This window comes from Corvus kubaryi, unplaced genomic scaffold, assembly GCF_017639235.1.
Source record: "Corvus kubaryi isolate FWS band 111438036 unplaced genomic scaffold, C.kubaryi_AGA036_p1.0 137, whole genome shotgun sequence".
Taxonomy (NCBI): Eukaryota; Metazoa; Chordata; class Aves; order Passeriformes; family Corvidae; genus Corvus; species Corvus kubaryi.
Window position 1 is genome coordinate 9,161,981 of NW_024580671.1, and position 19,402 is coordinate 9,181,382.

The window sequence follows — 19,402 nt, forward strand, 5'->3', positions numbered from 1 at the left end:
CTGTTCATGAACTCTTACCTCCCTCCCATAGGCACGCAGTTCAGGTGTGTCTGCTCTCGAGCACATTAACTACAGCTGCTTCAAAACCACCCGGAGCTGGAATAACCCCACATCAGAAAACAACAGCTCTTTTGCTTTTGTTTAGTTGGTATATTTATTCCTTCATCCATCTGGGAGGCATTGGTAATCTGTCTGCCCAAATCTGATTCCTATTTAGTAGCAGCGCAGTCAGCCACAAGCACAATTAAACAAAACAATAGTGTATGCCTTCTGAAGGGAAGCCAACTGGCAAAAATATAAACCAATTATTTTGAACTTCTGCTAAATATCTAACACAGAATGAAAGGGTTGGGTGTTTTCTTTCTCCTAGTTTTCTGTTTAGTCATCACTTCTGAAAGAAGCTCATGGAACAATTCTAAAGAACTGAAAGGAAGAAACCTCAGGAAAAGATTCTTTTTACTCTCAAATAGTTTTTGTTATGGGCACATCACCGAGTGAAGAAACACGCTTTTCTTCTTAAGCAGGGTGAAGTATATGGCTAGGTTGTCACCATATCCTGCTTTACTAAACTGTGAAAATTAAACAATCCAGTGATCTCTCCTTTCCTAGATATACTTGATTGTATGTAATTAGATCAGAAAAGCCCCAGGATAATCACGCTCATCTGCCTTATTTAATCAAACTCGGATGATGCCAGTTCAGTCTAGAATTGTTCTTTTAATTCAGTGCTCATTTGTCATTCAAATGTGCTGTTCAGTCCAGCACAAAACACATTTCTTTTCAAGGGAGTGGCCCAGAAGGGTGTCTGGGGTGTGCACATGCTAAAAGGACTCATGTGAAAGACTGAGGCATCTTTCAGTCTGAAACTGAAATGTATTCAGGGACAACCTAGATCTAGGAGAAGCTGAGAGCAAATACAGCGTGCAATCCAAATCCAGTCTGTTTGGGATGCTATCTATGCATGGACAGAACTACAGCTGATGATGAGGTCAGGCCTGAAGTACTATTCAAGTCAGCCTGCAGTCTAGGTTAGAGGAGGAAAAGACAATAAATTAAGTGTCCGGCTGTTACTTGAACTGTTTGTTTCTAACAACAAAACCCAGAAAGGATTTTATTACACAGCTAGCTTCTTAACTCAGACCCATTCTATGTGCCTGGTCATTTATCTCCCAGAATTCTCCCAGTCTTGCCGACCCACTTGCCCACATCTCCTCTGCATGATTCCATACTTGCCTTCTAGCTCCCTGTTATACAAAGAATATATGCTTTGCTTTGGATCACAGGGTCTGTAACATCCTTCCTTGCAGACCTTCTTGTGGTCCACTCCACAATTTAATGTTTGGATGATGCAGTCTTACTGACTGGTGTATGATTTTACTTGACACAGAATGAACCACCCATTCCTGACAACAGCCTCAGCCCTCTTCTTGTCCTAATAGAATTGATTTACTGATGAATTACAAAGTCACCTTTCTGCTGGCTCTCTATGTTTGAGAGCACAGCTTCGACAGTACAACTTTCAGCATACAGCCTGTAGCCCATGCAGTTAAACAACAGTGCAAGTATCTGGACAAGTAGTTTGGAGCATTTACTAGAGGCAATAGTGTCTGGGGTAGCCTCAACATGAAACCCTCAAGGTTAATTTGAGTAGTTTCCAAGAGTTTGTTGCCATCACAAACAGGGCTAAATTATCAACCTTGGATGTATATTCTGAAGCCCACTTTGGAAGTAGATTTGCTGAGAAGAGTTTCCTTGAGGTTAAATGTCCCCTCAAATGAGGCATAGATCCATATACCTCCTGAAATAAACTGATTCGTCTTGCTAAGTCATTGTTCTGAAAAAACACATTTCTTACCCAGTCTGTCTTTTTTCTTTTGTACACATGCCCTCTCTTCATTCAGGTGGATCCAGATCATAAGTCACCTCAGCACCCAGTAGCTGCTATGCAATAACTTGTTGCCAAGCAAGGGAAGTTTTTTACAGTGCCCAGTTGCCTGCCTGTGAGGTAGTACTTGTTTAAACACAAACATGAAACAATGGCATGTAAGTAAGGAGCACATTCATGACACTGAAACAGAAACAGTTTCTCTGTGGAGCAAGGGAATAGCAAGTTCAGCACTGCACTCAGGAGAGAACTGGTGTAGAACTGGGTGTTCCTGGGAGGAGTTTGGTGACCCACAGAGATGCAGCACAGTTCAACTGCAACAGCATTGATGGTTTACCTGCTCGTTCCAAGCTGGGTTCCAAGGCCCTGGAACGTGACAGTCACAGAAATCAAGGGAAAATGCCATGTTTTCCCCCTGGGTCAAAGAAAAAGCTCTCACACGTGTTTTACGTTCTCACATCTGCGGTAAGAAACACTAAGAAAGTAGAACTTGGGCATCCTGCAGTTCAGGTGCCTGACACTGGTTGGGATGACCAGCACTGTCTTGAGCTTCTTTTTCATATTCACCTCTGAATTTCCTGAACACCTTCAACAGTGTTTTCTTCCCAGTACTTGCATATTCTGTGTATCTTTCTGTCTTCCATGTCATTTCCGCTTTTCAGATTTTGTTATTATTTCCACAGTATATTTTATATATATACACATACACTCTCTAGAGATATAAAAAGTAGTTTCATACAAAGAGCTCACAAACTATTCTGCAATTACTTTTATGTGTCCTGATTTTTGGTAGTTATAGGTGAAAATGTTTGTAGAATTTAATCAATAAAGAAGCATATAGCAAGAGGGTTTGCTCCTTTTAAAAAAGTGTTTTAATATCCATATATTTCACACTCTGCTTTTCTTCTTTTATTGTAGAGTTTTAATTCTTCATAACTTCCACCTGAAAGCCAGCTGGTAGTGGTTTCCAATATGTGGCATGCATTAGCCTAAGGAGGACTGTGATGGGGCTAGCTGCACTAGAGACATTTGAAGAAGTAACAGGTAGTTCTTGTCCAAGTCCATGACTTGGTTTTGTTACCAGAATAATTTTTTTTTTTTAACTAAATATGAAACAGGAAAATTAAGGGAAATCCCCCACCCCAGCTGCCTTACAAATTGAAACTTCTAAGTACCAGTAGGCAGTACAGATCGGGATAACATCCAGAGCCTTTATCAGGAAGGTAGTATTTGATGAGAGGGAGAGGAAGTAATAAGCCAAATGATATATTAATTTTGAAGGCTGTGTGTGCCACTGAACTTGTTTTTCTGCCACCTGCCCTGATTCCATTAGCCGGTCTTACAGTCACCAATGCAGTTTCCTTACAGTCACCAGTGCAGTTTCAGAGCCTCGGGACTGAGAGCCCCCGCCCTGCTGACCCCGGCAGGAGGTTTGTCAGGGGAGGTTCGCTGGTGGTTGCGCCATCTGGTGCAGAAAAGGTTTTTTTTTCCACCTACAGCATGCAGAAAAAGGTTCTTGGAATTAATGCATAAAGTCGCACAAACCCATTGATACCCCTGGAAAAGCAGGACACAAACTAAGCTCTGACTGCAGATGATGAAGCCATGCAAAATACTGTTCTGTGCTTTGTTTGGTTCCGTTGAAGCATTAGTATTTCAGTTATCTCTTGCCTCCACAAAAAGCGAGTGCACGGACTTTTGGTATTCCTTCATTCAGCTGGTTTTGTAATATCCATCCTAGCATCTTAGTTTAAATCACCTTTGTAATTTAAAAATAATTTGGCCATTCCTTCTGTGTTTGTTTGTGTACTTGGAGAGATATGCAGGCGCTGGGCTTTGACTTCTGACCTACTTTATTTATCTTAACAACATGTTGTCCATGTAACAACATGAGCCAAGGCCAGAGGGTAGGACACCTTGAGAGAAATATACCGTGTAGTGCTACTCTCACAAGGGAAAAATCTCAAATCCACTGTTGTGGGACTGCAAGATATTGCTGCATCGTGCCTTTGCTGTCAGAGGACAGGCTGCAGTTTCCTCACATAAGCAAAACAAACCTCACACAAACAGACCCTGAAATGCACTGCAGTGAGACATCTGAGAACACAGATCTGGTTTTCATGCCAAAATACAGTTTCAAAAAGATTCTCAAAACCACTTGTTTTCCTCCATATCTAGTGAAGAGAGTCTGTTAGAATACAGACCATCCTTTTTGGCAGATAACTGCCAATCCTGATCTTTAACTCATTCAATGCAGGGGATACCACAATATCTAATTTCCTCTTTCTTATTGGATGTATAGGTAGACCTGCAGAGAGTCATTGACTTGGGTCTGTCTTACCCTCTCTCTGATCCTTAATCAGCCACATTACCTTCTCTGCTCAAGAAATGTAGCAGTTGTGGGGCTTACTCAGCTGCATGGCCACACTAAAATGGTTGTGTTTAATGGCAAGATAATGAAGACTCAGCATGCATCCCTTTGTAAAGGGTTTGGTGGCATGTTACTTCAGAGAGATCAGTTCCCATCCATTTCTTCCATCCTCTTGCTGCCCCCTCTGTTATTTATGCACTTAAGGTATAAAGAGAATAAAGTGACCTGGCACACCTGAGAAATAATGCTTTTTTTTTCTGTAGATCAGTTCCCTGAGATAGTCCCGAACAGCTACAGAGTAGCTGGCCCAGGACATCACTGGAATGGCAGCAGACAGGCAGGGAAAAGGTGGGATCTGCTTCAGCTGTCTTAGCAGCATTACTGGGGAGGAAGATTACATTAAGCTTGGCTGATTTCAGAGCACACCACTTCGAGAGGGATGTTCTGTTCTCCTCACTTATGGTTGCAAGCTGATGGTGAGAACTTTTTTGGAAGAAGTGTGGTGTTGGATTGCCTCAGCCTCCTTGTAGTGTTTGATGATGCAGCTGAGCCCATCATTTGAATGGGCTCACCTTAAGAATGTCCTGAGCTCATCTAATGCCCTGGTGAAACAATGGCCTTGCCAGGAGCTGTGCATTCGAAGCCAAGTATTTCTTTGAACTGGCTTTGGTTCATTTGACCACAGATTTAGCTGATTCAACAGCAGGATATTTACTTGTATTTGCTGCTAGTATGTCAACTTGCTTTATCAAGACTACATAAGACATCGTAAAGAAAGCAGCAGGAACACACAGCTGGAAGCAGAGATTGGAGATGGAAATGGGGAAATAACTCCTTCTGAAGGCAGGGAGCCATTCAGTGGTCTTTTCCTTATCATCTAACCACACCTTGAATGTTATCTCCTGTATCAGTCACCTGGGTTGATAAACCAGTTAGAACTGGGACCATATTCCCAGTTACTTAGGGAGAAGCAAAGTGTGCATGTTAGCACTGATAATTACTTCAGCTACTCCAAGCCAGCTTTTCCTGTGTTGCAAAGGAGCCCAAAGGTTGCAGGATGGGTTGTGTTGATACTACGAAAGAAGACACTTCTGATGGTAATTTGCAGGCCGTTGTGTTTTATAACTCATTTTCTCTGTGCTTCAAACTGAACGTGTTCTTTACTGTGAAAGCTGATTTGAAAATATACATCTTGAAATCTGTAGAAAGCATGTCTCAGCTGCGTATTTTGCATTCCATTTGGGCAGATATCAAGCAGCTCTAGCAAGTTGCTCCAGCTCAAGATATCACTCCCTTCTGCTGTTGTTGGGACTTTGTGAGCAAAAGTTACTGCCTTTGCAACACAACTTAAGTTGGAGGGATTGTTGGAAATGATACAACTTCTAACATTTTTTATGTAACTTCAGTCAGGGGCTTGTTCGCCTTTGCCCAGGGGGAGGGGAATTGAAGCTTCTCTTCAAAAGATGCTGTTCACCGGGTGAAGTCTGATGAGCTTAACCTCTACAGACTGGGAGTAGCCAGAAGATACACAGGAGACGAGCGAACATTAACGAACATTACCCCCCCTTTCCCTTCCCTCCCCCGGTGCCGTCGGAGACACCTGGTCAGAGAAAAGATCGCTAAGAGAACCGAAGAATGAGGACCAAATTAGCATCGAAGGCGAAGGGATCAATAACCAATAGGAAATCGAATACTAAGAATTGTGTAATTTAAGACCAATGAACGTGAATTTCTTTGGGATTTGTCTGTATAAATATGTGAAAAGTCTGGTGAAGAACCATTTTGGATGGAATGATTTTCACTGCACAACCCGGGCATGTGTGGACGAAATAATTTCTATTGGACATCCTGGCCGAAATAACATTGTTGCCAGAATAAAGTACTGCCTTGATTCTCTAACAATGAAAAGATGTTGTTGGGGAGTTTGTGTTTTTCCCACAGCCTCGGTGACAGGATCACTACCCACATCTCAGTTCTCAGTCTGGCATGTTAAACTGATACTCAAAGGATTGTATCCAAGGGAGACCACAGCATGGGCACACATTCCTCTTTGCTGACACAGACAGGAAAAGGGCAATAGTCTCTGGAAAAGCAGAAGCCTGAAGTAGCTGGGGAGCAGTACTGTCACACACCACCTCTGCACATAGACTGAGTCCTTTTGGTTCATGCAGCCATACAATTATTTCATGCATGACCAAAATGATGACTGCACTAAAACTAAGACAACTGTATGGTTTTATCTACATTTTATATGCATATCAGCTCTCCATTTTTACTAGATCCTGGTTCCAGTTGCCAATGCAAGCAAGCCCTCTTTTGAGCCCAGTGTCTCTGGCTTCCTCTACTACAATCCAATCCCGCCAAACCACTTTTGTACCGGAGTTTTTACATAAGTTTTTCTTCATCTCGATCATTCCTAGCATCCCGAATTTAAATCTCATTAGACAATAAGGACATCACATCATAAAATAATTTCCTCAGACATCTTTGCATATGCTGATTTACATTCATTTTTAAAAGGAAACTCTGAAGACAGGGGGACTTGCTTTTCTTACTTTTACACTCAATGAAAACACTGAGAATACTTAACTTGAAGGCATTTAAATCCTGGCTTGCTTAGGGACAAGTAACTGATTAGAAAATTAACCAGCCTTTAAAAATAATATCCCAGTGATTTGTGTGACACCAGTGAATTACTACAGGCTATCAAAGAAGCAGAAACAGATGATGTAGCACAGACTGGTTCAGCTAAATAAAGCACACTGAAAAATAGGATCAACATACAATTTAATTTCCAAAGATCTTCCCTTTATACAGGGAACAAGGGGAATAGAGAACTGCCAGTCCACAGGAGGCTGCAGAGGCAGGAAGCAAGCCACTGAGGCTCAGGGACAGTCTCCCAAACACTTCAAGATCACTTACAGGCTCATAAATATGTTGAGTGCTTATAAGAAGCTCTTTGAGGGCTTCTGTCTGAGCGGCTGGTACCTGTATATAAAAACAGTGTTTTCTCACCACTTCGCTTATGTGTGACACTTTCTCCTTCAAAACCTGCCTTCTGAGTCTGGGCGCGTTGACGTTACATCCGGCCCATGGAGCGGGGCGCCTCCCGCCCTGCCCCGCTTCCCTCGATCCTGTTTCCAGCCGTGGGGTGTCACTCTTCCCCCTTGTCCCTGCACGGAAACTTGCCTGCCTGCGCAAGAAGGCATCGACTTGCTCTGTAGCCAGTCGTGGCTATTCTGCCAGCAGAGGGCCATATAAACTTCCCAGTTCAGACAAGACCAAGGGCAGAAGCAAATGCCCAGGCTGGGTCCATGGGAGAAACGGGACTTGTGCCTTTAAGCAGGAACATGACATTCCAGTGATGCTGCCGTCTCATATGATGTGTGCTAGGAGCATGTCTTCAACTACATCTGCTAACTTCCCAAAGTTTCTGAATTTAAATTTCTGTCTTGCATCCAAGATAAGGTCTGAATGACACCCAAATACAGCTGGTTCTGTAACCTTGCATCTATTTCTGTAAAACCAGCTAGGTTCAGGTGCTCAGCAATCCCAGCTCAGTGCCAACCTCCCATGTGGTCCATTCACACTGCTGTCAGCTGGAACTCTTTGAGACTCTAGGTTTAGGGCTATAGAATTAAGGTTTACGTGTCCATCCCAATAGAGACAAAGCTATTAATGAACTGGAATATGTTTTGTGGAAAAGTTTTGCTCAGGCTTTGTTTGGGAAAAAAATCTACTACATCTAGATGATATTTTTCTCTTTTTTTACTTATACGCTAAAGTCATACGCAAACTGTGCCTGAAGAAAAGTTGAAGAAGTGGGTCTCTGGGGAATACTAGCTGAAAACCATTGGTACATTGTTAGTCCTGATCAGAAGAACCACCTTAACACTCAGAAAAGCAAGATTGTGTGTTTTCAGAAATGTATCATAATTTCCTGGAAGGTGTGTGATCACCACTGTCAGTTTCTTGTCTCAACTGCGTTAACAAATAAAAAAACATTTTCTGACTAACCACCACAAGAAATGCGCTTAACAAGTAACCACCTTGGATCCCAGAAGACCTTAACATTACTCTGGACTCCCTGGAGAGAAGCATCTCTTTCACAACAGCTGATGCTGTATAATAGGAGCTGGAGAGGCTTTTTCCATTCAGCTCAAAGACAGAAACCCGATTAAGAAGATCTTAATCCAAGTTTTTAATACACAACTTAGTTATATTGCAAAACAAAACTGATTCAGTCACTCTAGTTAGAAAATAAAGTGCACAAATGGTTTGTTTTCCCCAGAGAGTAAGGAGGATTAAAAACATTATGGGCAGAGTAAGGAAACAGAACAAGGAATCAGTTTCTTGGTCAAGTAGCACACCTAATTAAGTTGGAGACAAAAATGTCAAACTTGTCAATTTTGCAGCTTCCTTTCTGGAAATGCTGAACCAATGCCATTCTCTATTAAGTTCTATTGAAAGAGAAGAAATTCACACTGACAAATCTGTCCCTGTTATTGAGCTGCCTAATGGTGGAGTTAAGCATCTAAATTTAGACCTTATATTTAAAAACCTGCCTAGATGTGTATGTGCTGTTTACTCTTCTCAGTTGTTTCTTAATCCATTGTCTCACTTTTTTTTCTTTAGTCACAACCACTTCTATTCTATGGTCTCAGTAACCATGAATATTCCCTGTGCTTCAGAACACAGTTCTTTTAAACAAGTTTGCTTCTCGAGCTCTGCTTAGTAAGAAAGTAAAAAACCACAATTTTTTCTGCCAAGGTCATTAAAAATTACATTCTTATGCTCTTCTTCAACCAGAGATCTCCTCCCTGCACTTCCTGGATGAGACACAGCCATCTATGATTCTAAAAATAATCCTGCTCTGACACACTGCTTAGCCTGCATGTGCATCGTGCATGTGTGTGTTACCCACACAGCCATGCTGGACTTCTTGGAGCTCCTTGAATACAAACATGTGCCTTCAAATGAATGGCTTGTATTCATGTTCCAGTGAAGCCACAAACAGATCAGAAAGTATCTTTGCAATGCCAATCCTCCAAGCAGCCTTTGGGTTATTCCCACTACTTGCTTCTAAATACGTAACTTACTTTAATTACGTTATTTTTAATCTGCCCATGTCTGTTCCTGCCTATCCATTATAAAGGCAGCACATTGTTCCTGTTAGATACTGAGTGAGTACAGCTGGGAAGGCACGTGCCAACTCCCAAGCTGACTAATTACCCCTTAATTCAGGTTAACCTGACTCCTCCTGTATTTTAAGCAAATAATTTTTTCTGGATTGGAAGGCAGACAAGGGCCCCTATGTGAAAAAAACCAGCAGCAGTGGGTGAGGTCAATGTATTTATGTGAGCAGTGATACGATTTCTATCTCAATTCCAGAATTCCATAAACTATGTCATAATTATACAGAAAGGACAGACTGGAACAGGAAAGGTAGCTTTCTTATGCACCTACAAAAGGGAAATGACAAAACTAAAATTGCAAAGTATTAGAATCTACGTGGCAGCTAAACCAATGAAAAGGGATCACATTTCCCCTTTCTTTAGTCCTTGTACTGCAGATTTTAACCATGACCTCTTGGGCTGGGCTGGATTCCCTACTGCTGACTGGACACTGCAGATACACAAGGCAATAGAGTATGTTCTACTCCCCAGGGTCACAGCATCACAGAACAGAATCGTTAGCTCCATTAGACCTTTCAGGTTGTTTTACACACACAAGGAAGACAGGAGAACGATGCAAGCCAGTCACATAAAAGCAGAAACAGCTACGTAAGTGAGAGAAGTCCCATAGGGGAGAGCTGATATGTTTTCATTGGACCAAATGATACAGCTGAAAAAAAGCAGAGCAGCTTTCTGGAACACAAACCCTCCTTCACCAGGCCCAGTATCATTGGAGCAGGGGAGGAACAACAATAGCTCCCTTCTCTCAAGGAAGGTTAATCACTGCTGTGGAACAAGCCTGGCAAAGATTTTATACTCTCTGAATCCAGCTATTTTTTTTTGCATGGCCTTTGTATTTTAAATTTTGTATTATTAAAAACTACTTTATACTACATTTGTCAACTACTACAGCACAGTAAGAATGCAAACAATTTAGCTCTTGCATTCTTTGCAATACCTGCCTAGAGATGAACCCACACCTCTCCCTACTGCTTAGCACAGGCCTGTTTGGTAAGATGTCTCTGTGTCTTACAGGAGGATTTCTCATTACCCAAGATTGTATCAGCTCCTGCTGATAGTTTCTTTCTTTGTGTTCTTAACCCTCTGCAGCTGACATCCCAATCATGTTTGCAACAACTGAGCTGTCAAACGGAAGGCTGAGACTTCGATCAGAGGGAGAGCACCTGTAGGAAGAGAGTGAATTTGTATGAAGCAGAAAAGCTGGTGCTTCTTTACATCTGCCAGATTGTAACAGTAGAAAAACAAAGAACTGCATCTTCAAAATTAGAAGAGTGGAATTCCTTTGCTAAACAAAACATATCTTCACTATATATATATATAGTTGCCTTTCATTTATTAAAAATAATACTCCATTTTTTGTTTTCTCATTAAACAGGGAAGTTGAGTTTTGAAAGGCTAAAATAAAATTTTAAGAGGGAAAAAAACCTGTAACATAAACACCCGCAAGTCTTTAATCCAAACTCTGTTTCTTTTAAAATCTAGGTAAGACATAACTATGTAACTGGGAGCAAAATGGACATCTTGGGAGAAATGCAAAAGGTGATATGAGGGACTAAGGCCTGTTCTCCAAATTCCCCTGCAAGGTTAAAAGCAGGAAGTTAAAAAGCTCTCACCAGTCAGTGAGCCTTTTTCCTTTACCAAGAATGCTGGTGAATTTCAGGCCAGATGTTTCTTAGTCACTGCTAAATACCTTAACAGTGTGCCAGTGTCCAGCATTGCTCAAGAGCAGGCCCCTCCTCAGCAGCCCAACTGTATCGATATATACAGCCAGCTATGAAATCCAGCATCTTTTGATAGATTTTGCAGATTTGACAAACCAGACGTGGGTTAGACATTAGCTGAACTCCAAAATGTTATAAAACCCTTTTCTGAAACTCTTATATAACAAGACATCATAAAAATGAGACTTTTACCTTAAAATTTAACCAGCATCGACTACCACTAAAGATTTTTAAGAAGTTTATTAAAAAATATGGGTAGCCTAAACAAAGTTTTAATGTTGCTTTAGCCCCAGGCCATCGCTGTCCATTCATTTCATTAAATGAGACAGAGAGGATACAGTCCTGCTGAATTGCAGTTCTGTCCTGAACATTGTAGACTTCCTGCAAGACAAACCTCCTTTTCATACGTGTAACAGCAGCAAACCACTCTCCTACCTCAAGCCTGAGAGAGCAGCTGTTCACGCATCAACAGGAAAACTCCTCTGGCACTCTGCCCCAGAGCCTGCAAGAACTTAACAAGTTGAACAAAACCTGATGCAAAAGCTGTCAAACAAGCGCAGAGTTACCAAAGTTAAAGGTAACAGAGCTTTACATCTCTTAAATGAAGATATACTTCCTATTGCTTTGGGTAAAATGGGAAAATCTTGTGCATGTTGTTCTAAAGCATTTTTGGGGACAAGGCTAGATAATTTACTGCCAGTCACTCACATTTTAATCAGAATCATCTGCTCTCATTTTTAAATTCATCTTGATATCTACAGTTCCATTCGAACTACATGAACGGTAGCTTTTTAAAGAAAAGAATGCTAATATAGCAGCAAAGCACTACATGGCAGAAAAGGACCAAAGCCTATCCTGCTACCACAGTTTAGTCATATATAGAATATAAAGTAAAATGAAAAGCAGAAAGCAAACACCAGGGCGTGTATGGTACAGCTCCAATTGCAACAGCTCACACAGGGTGATGACTACACATTGCTGAAGATGGCAACTCTCTGATTTCTCTTTCAGGAAAGACAAAACTGATTGAAATACACGTAGTTAGCAGGAAAACACATTCAAGTGATGTAGTAAAAACTAGAATAAACAAGTAATTATCAGTAATTTTTATGACTCCAGTTTTACCTCAGGATTTAAAGTTTCCCTCATTTGTGCCATGATTCCAAAATGTTCAAATGCCCTGCCACATTCATATGGAAGAAATCCATGTGCTACCATTTTGTCTTATACACACCTAGACCCCCAAAGTTATGCAATTCAAACAGAAGATGAAAAAAGACAAGAACAACTCCTCTCTTCCGCAATAAGCAGGCATCAGACAAATAATTAAAAATTTATTCCCACCCTACATGTGGTATCCAAAAAACCAATACATACAAAGATCTATTTATCCCACAATTACACAAGCCTCCTGGATTTAATATTTTGAACCATATGACAAAGTTCAAGATACTTTATTTATTAGATACAACAAGTAAATCTCAAGAGAGAGTTCTTGAATGCATGAAAAAAAATCACATCACTTAAGTGACTCCCACACACACACCTTCCAGCACCAGATACTTATAATGTACTTTTTTAATGATGCTGTTAACTTTCTCTTGCAGATCTGCTCCTCTCCTTAAGGAGTTTTTTGTATTTCCAGACTTGGTTGTTTAGTTCATTCTACCACTTTATATATATATATTTACATCCATCTCATCTCAAATATTTTTGTCATACAGGCATATAATTCAGTTGTTTTCTAGCTGTTTTTCTGCAGTCTATCTACATCTCAAAAGGACTTGTGCACAGCACAAATTAATGCAAATGGCTTTCTCAGTGTACATACTGAAGGATATGCATCCAGAGCTTGACCATCTGAACACATCTTCCAGTAGTCCAGGCTGTATTTTTAAACTAATTATACAGATCTGTAAAAATGTATTTAAAAAATTATCCTTGGACCAGTACAATGTCCAAGAAACTGTTGGTAAAGATGAAAAATTATTCAGGTATTTGTAACTTTGAAATGATATAGAGTGTTACAGTGTAAACTTAGGTTACACAGAGGAATAACTTTTTCTTAAATCAAGAACTCTGTAACAGAATAAATAATTTACAAACTTGAGAAAAGTTGCATTGTTTCCATCATAAAGACTTCTTACTTCTATTGTAAAAAGCTTAGAGGAACTAAATATTATTTCTGTCAGTGGCTGCAAAACTTAAAATACTTGGTTTTGTCCACAGAATTCCCCTCTTTAAATCTGATAGAGGTAGATGAAGACAAAACAAACCCCAACATGTAAGGATTAAGATACTGCAATTAAATTCTAACCCTGCAAATCTAGTGAACATATGTTCTCACCAGATTTACAGAAAGCAGTTATTTTTTCTTTCCTTTTTTTAACTAGAACAGCACTGAACTTTTTCCGTCCACGTTGTCAAAATAAGTGCCTGATACTGTCATAAAATCATTTCAAAGCACTTTTTAAATTAGAGCAGAAGCAGGTCCCACCTTGCACTCTTTAGTCATTCAGATACATTGCCCATGACTGTCTGTTGAGGAAATGCTGCCTCACACTCAGCATTGTCCAGACAGCCCCATGGCCTCTCCCCTAAAACAATGAAAACAGACAAACCTGCAGATCCCACCCAAGGTAACTCTTGGGGAAAGGCATGGGAGCAAGGGAGGTGGTGCTGAAGGCAAGAGAGAGAACTGGGCAACCTTCACTCCCATTAAAGATGGTGACCTTTCTGAAGCCTTCTCTGAAATATGTTTTTAGCATGGGTGTCTGTGTGCAAGAGCTGCAAAACATTAGGTTACTACCACAAACCCAGAGATTTTATTAGGCTTACAAGTATTTACAAGATCTTGTGTAAAGTTTTGGTTTTGGCACAGAGAAAATTATAAAACAGTAACAAAATTTTTCAAAGCGTTAATTACTTCATTAATGTCCTGAAAAATTAAAAGTAAAAATTAAGATGAGCTGTTTACATCAGATTTCTTACTTTTCCACAGCTTGGCCTGTGGCTTCAAGTTTTCTGCTTTCCTCTTCACCTGTAATTTTATCTACTTTCTCCATCTAAAAATCTATCCCTCTGCTGAAGCCAAACATAGGTAAGGAAGCATATACAAGAAACAGAAATGAGTCTGGCAGCCTTTTTTTAAAATGACGGACAAAGTATGTTTCCCTCTTCATTGTTCATCAGACAAAAATGAGGAAGCATCACTACATACCAGAACATCTGCATAAAAGTGCCTCCAAGTTTCTTCACAACAGCAATACTGGCTTGATCACAGAGACAGGATTCTTTTTCTTTCTCTCTCTCTGTATTGTAAATGTAGCCATCATGATCTCATTTGGTATGCAAAAAAATATAATTACTTCAGTACAATTTCCACAGCAATTTGAAGTGTGCCTTTTTCTCTTTTAAGTTACTGTTTTAATTTAATGAAAACGATAGGACAGACTGAGATGGCAAACCCCCAGTATTTTACATCCTTTAGTTCGTTTGGTTTAGTTACAGGAAAACAATCCTGGCAGTTAAACTAAAACCATAGATCTAAATGGATGAGGCAATTTTGTGCATTCTAAAATCAATGCATATTTAAATACTTATTTTCCTTCACAACAGTCTTCAGAAACTCTTGCTCTATGGACGCTGGACCAATTTACTCTTATTGCTTTCCTGCTCACTAAGCTTGAAGTGGGTGTAGGCTAAAATGCCAAACAGTGTGCACAGAATCCCAAGGCCTTGGTTAACAGACAATGGATCCTTAAATAAGAGGCACCCTCCCAGGAGGGTGATGCAGAACTTGAAATGTCCAAACATGTTATACCTAGACATCTGTTAAGGATAACAGCCAACACCAGTATTATTTTTTGTAAAAAGAAACACTTGGAATTTTCTTTAGTTCCACACAAAGCATGCAATGGTACACAGTGCTGACTCCAACTCATACAGTTTTCCCCGATCTCTGTGGCTGTATTAACCTCCACCTAAAGCCTTTCACTCACTGTATACTCCAGTCTGATGGACATGCCAACACTTCCTCAAGGCAGCCGAAGCATGAGATAATATTCCTTGCAGGTATGAAGGTCAGCAAGTTAACAACCATTACCTACACAAACCCCAAACAAAGGAAAAAATACACTAAACATGAACATGCTTTTCCAGCTTCTTCATTTAAAATAAACCAGGAAGGTTATCAAACAATTTTCCCACATAAATCAGCCCAAATGAATTCCAACATAATTAATCTGGAAACAGGAGAAATGACTAATGTTACAAAGGATACGTGACAGGTGACGTATTTCCAATGATCCAGTAAATGGACAAGTTTACCATAAAGGCTATTATTCCAGACAGCAGTACCATTATCTGTGGATTAATGGACACAGTCAGTAATCTGACTCGCTTTTGGCTATTTGTAGATACATTCCAAGTTATTTATTTAGTTTCATTTACTTTCAAATGCAAAATATCAGGCAGGAAAAACATACGGAGAACAAAAATAGCAATAGCTTCAAATCAGTACAGACCCTGGTGATGTGTATTAAGCAGTTCAGGGTATGGTGTCCATAAATATACACTGACAGAGCCACAGGCCTTTTCTCCTTTACTCTTGGTGAACATTTAAAAGTGATTTGGACAATCTGGATACTCATTCACACAGAGGTTGTACTCTTCAACTTTGAGATAAAGTCTTATTTATGGTCACAACAAAAACTATTTTAGCAAAATATCTGATTTTATTACTGTCAATACTTGCTATCCCATTCATAAACTGCAGTGCTACAAGAAATGACCCATCACTGAGGGGCACAATCAGCAGTAGAAAGAATATGCCACTGGCTCTTTTTTGGACAGAAGGATATGGAGAGAAGTTACAGTCTTGGTGAAAATAAACTACTAATTCTAGAGAACAACCAATTCAATGGTTCAGCCAACAACAAACAATGTTGTCATCCTTGCACAGAAGAGAAGCTGTGACTGTCTTTCTCTGAGTGGACAGTCAGAGCTAGAACTAGAGAACTTAATACACCAGGGGAAGCTTCTGGATTTTGATAGATTTTCCTGTTGTTCAGATGCCCTTTAAATAGAAACAAGAATAAGGAGATAAATCAATTGACAGACTCATTCCTCTCAGAGAAAGTGGGGCAGACTCAACAAGGGGCTATTTGTCCTGCACATGCCCCTGTCATCTCACCATAGCCAACAGCTGTACAAAAATCTGTTTCACAAAGAAACAGGTCTTACTATCAAATTTAACTACCTCGCTGATAATTATTTAAATAAAGTCAAAAGCCTTACCACAGCAGAAAGCGTCCAGGGCCCAAATATTCCCCCTTCTCCAAAGACTGGCTCGAAGAAGGGTATGATGAACAACAACATAGCTGAGGACATTGGTGCCTGATAGTACAACAACTGCATAGAGTTTACCTGCAACTCATGCTGCTTAGCGCCTACCCACTAAAACCAAAAGAGAAAACTGTTAAACATGAGGAAAAAAAACCCCATAAATTGAAAAATCTCAGCAAAAGCAAACTGGCTACTAACACAGAGGGAGTCTCACGTGGACAATACTATTTAAACAGGGTGTTGAGCCTCAACTTTGCCTCACTGGAGGTCCCATGTGTCTGTCTCTTTCAAGTGAAAAAGCCATGAGAGGAGAAAATCGTATGCAGGGGCAGTGAAAAGAGTGCCTAAACTTTCCTTTTCCCATAGCCTGCGGGTAAAGCATCGTACTAGAGGAAGAACAAAAAGGTAGCAGAGCTGGGAAGAAAATACCAGCTCCCCTTCTCAACACAAATTCCAGACCCTGTCTGTGTTGGAGCTGAGTATCCTTGCCTAAGCAGCGGCTGGATTCTGTTCCTTTCTTCTCATTTTCCTGTACATACAAGCTAACAAAACCGGTACACATTTGTCCTTCTTTTATCAGTTTATTCCAGATTTAATAGATTTCATTTCAATATTGATTATAATTGACTCTCACTTCAATTTTCAAGGTTGCATGCTTTCACAAATATTACTTATCTATGGCTATGAAGATGTTACGGCCAAAAAGACACATCTTTATGTTGTGCTGAAGAATGACGTTTAATACTTCTTAAATCACAATAACTGGTGACATGGATTCCAACATATAAACTTGTTCAGGTTTTTTTATCTATATAATTTTGCCCAAGTACCATTATTTCTCCAGTACACACATCATCACTTAATGTTATTATGCAGCACCTTTCCTCCCCCTGCCCCAAAACAGGACAAGAGACCATTATTTATCATCTTACAGCCTATGGGTCAAAGAGCCTCACTTTTTTTGGAGGCACAGTACACCTCGTACAAAGAAATTCACGTTTAAATCTATCACATCAACATGACAGGGGTTTCTAATTTAGGAGGCTCTTACAGTCATGGTCAATAACAAATCGGGTGAGCTATTAGTACAATGTTACAGCAGAAAGGGCTGAGACAGTCCTCGGACATAACAATTTTTTCAACCGTAATCATCCAGAAAGGTTGTATGGTGTTTATGTATTAATCCACCCTCTACAAAACCATCTTAGAACGTGTATAGTCGAAACTGAAGAAGGATACTGATAAAATGTAAATAGCTCAAGGATAAACCATGGGATTGAAGGACTGGAAAACATCCTTTCTAGGGAAAAAGCTCAAACGCAAGGCACTTGCTTCAGCAAGGAGAACATCTGTTCCCTCTAGGAAAAAAGGAGTTTTACCGCTAAAGCAATCTTCACCCCTTGAAAGTAATGCTCACGTTAAAGATGACACCCCAATTTTTAGCAGCAAGGACGATCAATTCCTTAATTTATCAGGGGTTATGGTGGATTATCATAATTTGGTGGGGTTTTAAAAAACAAATACCGGAGCACGGAGCGTTTCCTGGGAGGCTGGGCGCTCCTTAAAGGCGATCAAACCGAGGGGCAGCATCTTGAAGCCCAACCACCCCAACGCTCCCGCGCTGATACCTACCACTTGGTACAGGGAGGTCACCAGGACGCCCAGGGTGGCGAACGCCATCCCCAGGACGCTGAACTTCACGTCGTAGTAGGAGTTGAGGAAAACACCCAGTGTGATAGGGACCTGTGGAGGTGGACAGGGCCGTTTTAGGCAGGGTCGTTGCCCTCAGCGTCGCCCCTCCCCGCTCCCCATAGCCCGCCGCCTCCTCACCAGGGTCAGCTTGATCCGCAGAGGGAAGGTCTTGCCGTAAGCCACGCTCTGGATGACCACGATGACCGGCGTGGTCATGGCCTTGGCCAGCTGGTAGGTACCGATGGTGTTGCTCTGCAGGGAGAGGTTGGTGAAGACGACGAAGCCGCAGAAGCTGAGCGCCAGCGGCAGCACCTGCGCGGGCTGGAGGCTCTTGGGGGAGAAGGCGCCGAGTGCCTGGCACAAGTAGAGGCCGAGCCAGGTGATGGCGAAGTGCACCAGGGTGAGGCTGAGGTTGGGGAAGCCCAGCCGCACGTACAGCCACTTGTTCAGGAAGACGATGCAGATGGAGGCGGCCAGATTGACCAGCAGCCCAGCCGCCAGCCGGCCCTGCGCCGGCAGCCAGCCCATGGCTGAGGCAGCCCGGCGGCCGCCCGCGCACCCGCCGGGCCCGCCGCCGCCTCCCCGCCCCGCCGGGACACGTGGGCTCGCGCCTTCCGGTGGCCCCGCCCGCCCCGAGCGGCTCCGCCCGGCCCGGGCGGCAGCGAGGGCTGGGGGCACAGCGTGTGTGTGTGTGTGTGTGTGTGTCTGTGTCTGTGTGTCTGTGTCTGTGTGTGTGTGTGTATGTGTATGTATGTGTCTGTGTATGTGTGTATGTGTGTGTATGTGTGTATGTCTGTGTGTGTGTGTGTCTGTGTGTGTGTGTCTGTGTGTCTGTCTGTCTGTGTGTGTGTCTGTGTGTGTCTGTGTGTGTGTGTCTGTGTGTGTGTCTGTGTGTGCCCCCAGCTCCTGCCCGACAGCCCCCGATGGGCAGAAACGCACCTCAGCTCCAAGCCACAAGTACCTCTCCACAACCGGACAGGGCATTTTCGTAAACACAAACACGTAATTGTATGTACAGATGTACAGCACGAAGTACATTCTCTGTCGGGTGTCAAAAGACACCGACTTGGGCAAAGGAGCCAAGGTCCTTGCCTAACTGCACTACGTGTCCTCTGCACTGCGTCTTGTTAAGGGAGAGGCAGCTAAACGTGTGTTTACACGTGTAAAGGACAAGCTTTCAATATAAACTACA

General features: G+C 41.6%; 1 protein-coding gene across 1 annotated transcript; it reads right to left on the bottom strand.

Annotated features, from left to right (window-relative positions):
* Nucleotides 1-12,472: 12,472 nt before the first annotated feature.
* Nucleotides 12,473-18,799, bottom strand: SLC35E3 (solute carrier family 35 member E3). The gene is made up of 5 exons (XM_042017817.1): nucleotides 18,349-18,799; nucleotides 18,151-18,261; nucleotides 16,471-16,629; nucleotides 15,455-15,537; nucleotides 12,473-14,995 (listed from the first exon to the last, which is right to left on the bottom strand). Exons 1-5 carry the CDS (start codon nucleotides 18,736-18,738, stop codon nucleotides 14,809-14,811), a joined length of 930 nt encoding a protein of 309 aa, XP_041873751.1. The 5' UTR covers nucleotides 18,739-18,799; the 3' UTR covers nucleotides 12,473-14,808.
* Nucleotides 18,800-19,402: the final 603 nt, after the last annotated feature.

Excerpts from the sequence above, each read along its gene's own strand:
- SLC35E3 (XM_042017817.1), bottom strand. The coding sequence starts at position 18,738 with ATGGGCTGGCTGCCGGCGCAGGGCCGGCTGGCGGCTGGGCTGCTGGTC. Across the intron at positions 15,538-16,470 it reads CCTGGACGCTTTCTGCTGTG|ATAATGGTACTGCTGTCTGG; the intron begins GTAAGGCTTTTG and ends ATTAATCCACAG. Across the intron at positions 14,996-15,454 it reads GGAAATACGTCACCTGTCAC|GTATAACATGTTTGGACATT; the intron begins GTATCCTTTGTA and ends ACAGATGTCTAG.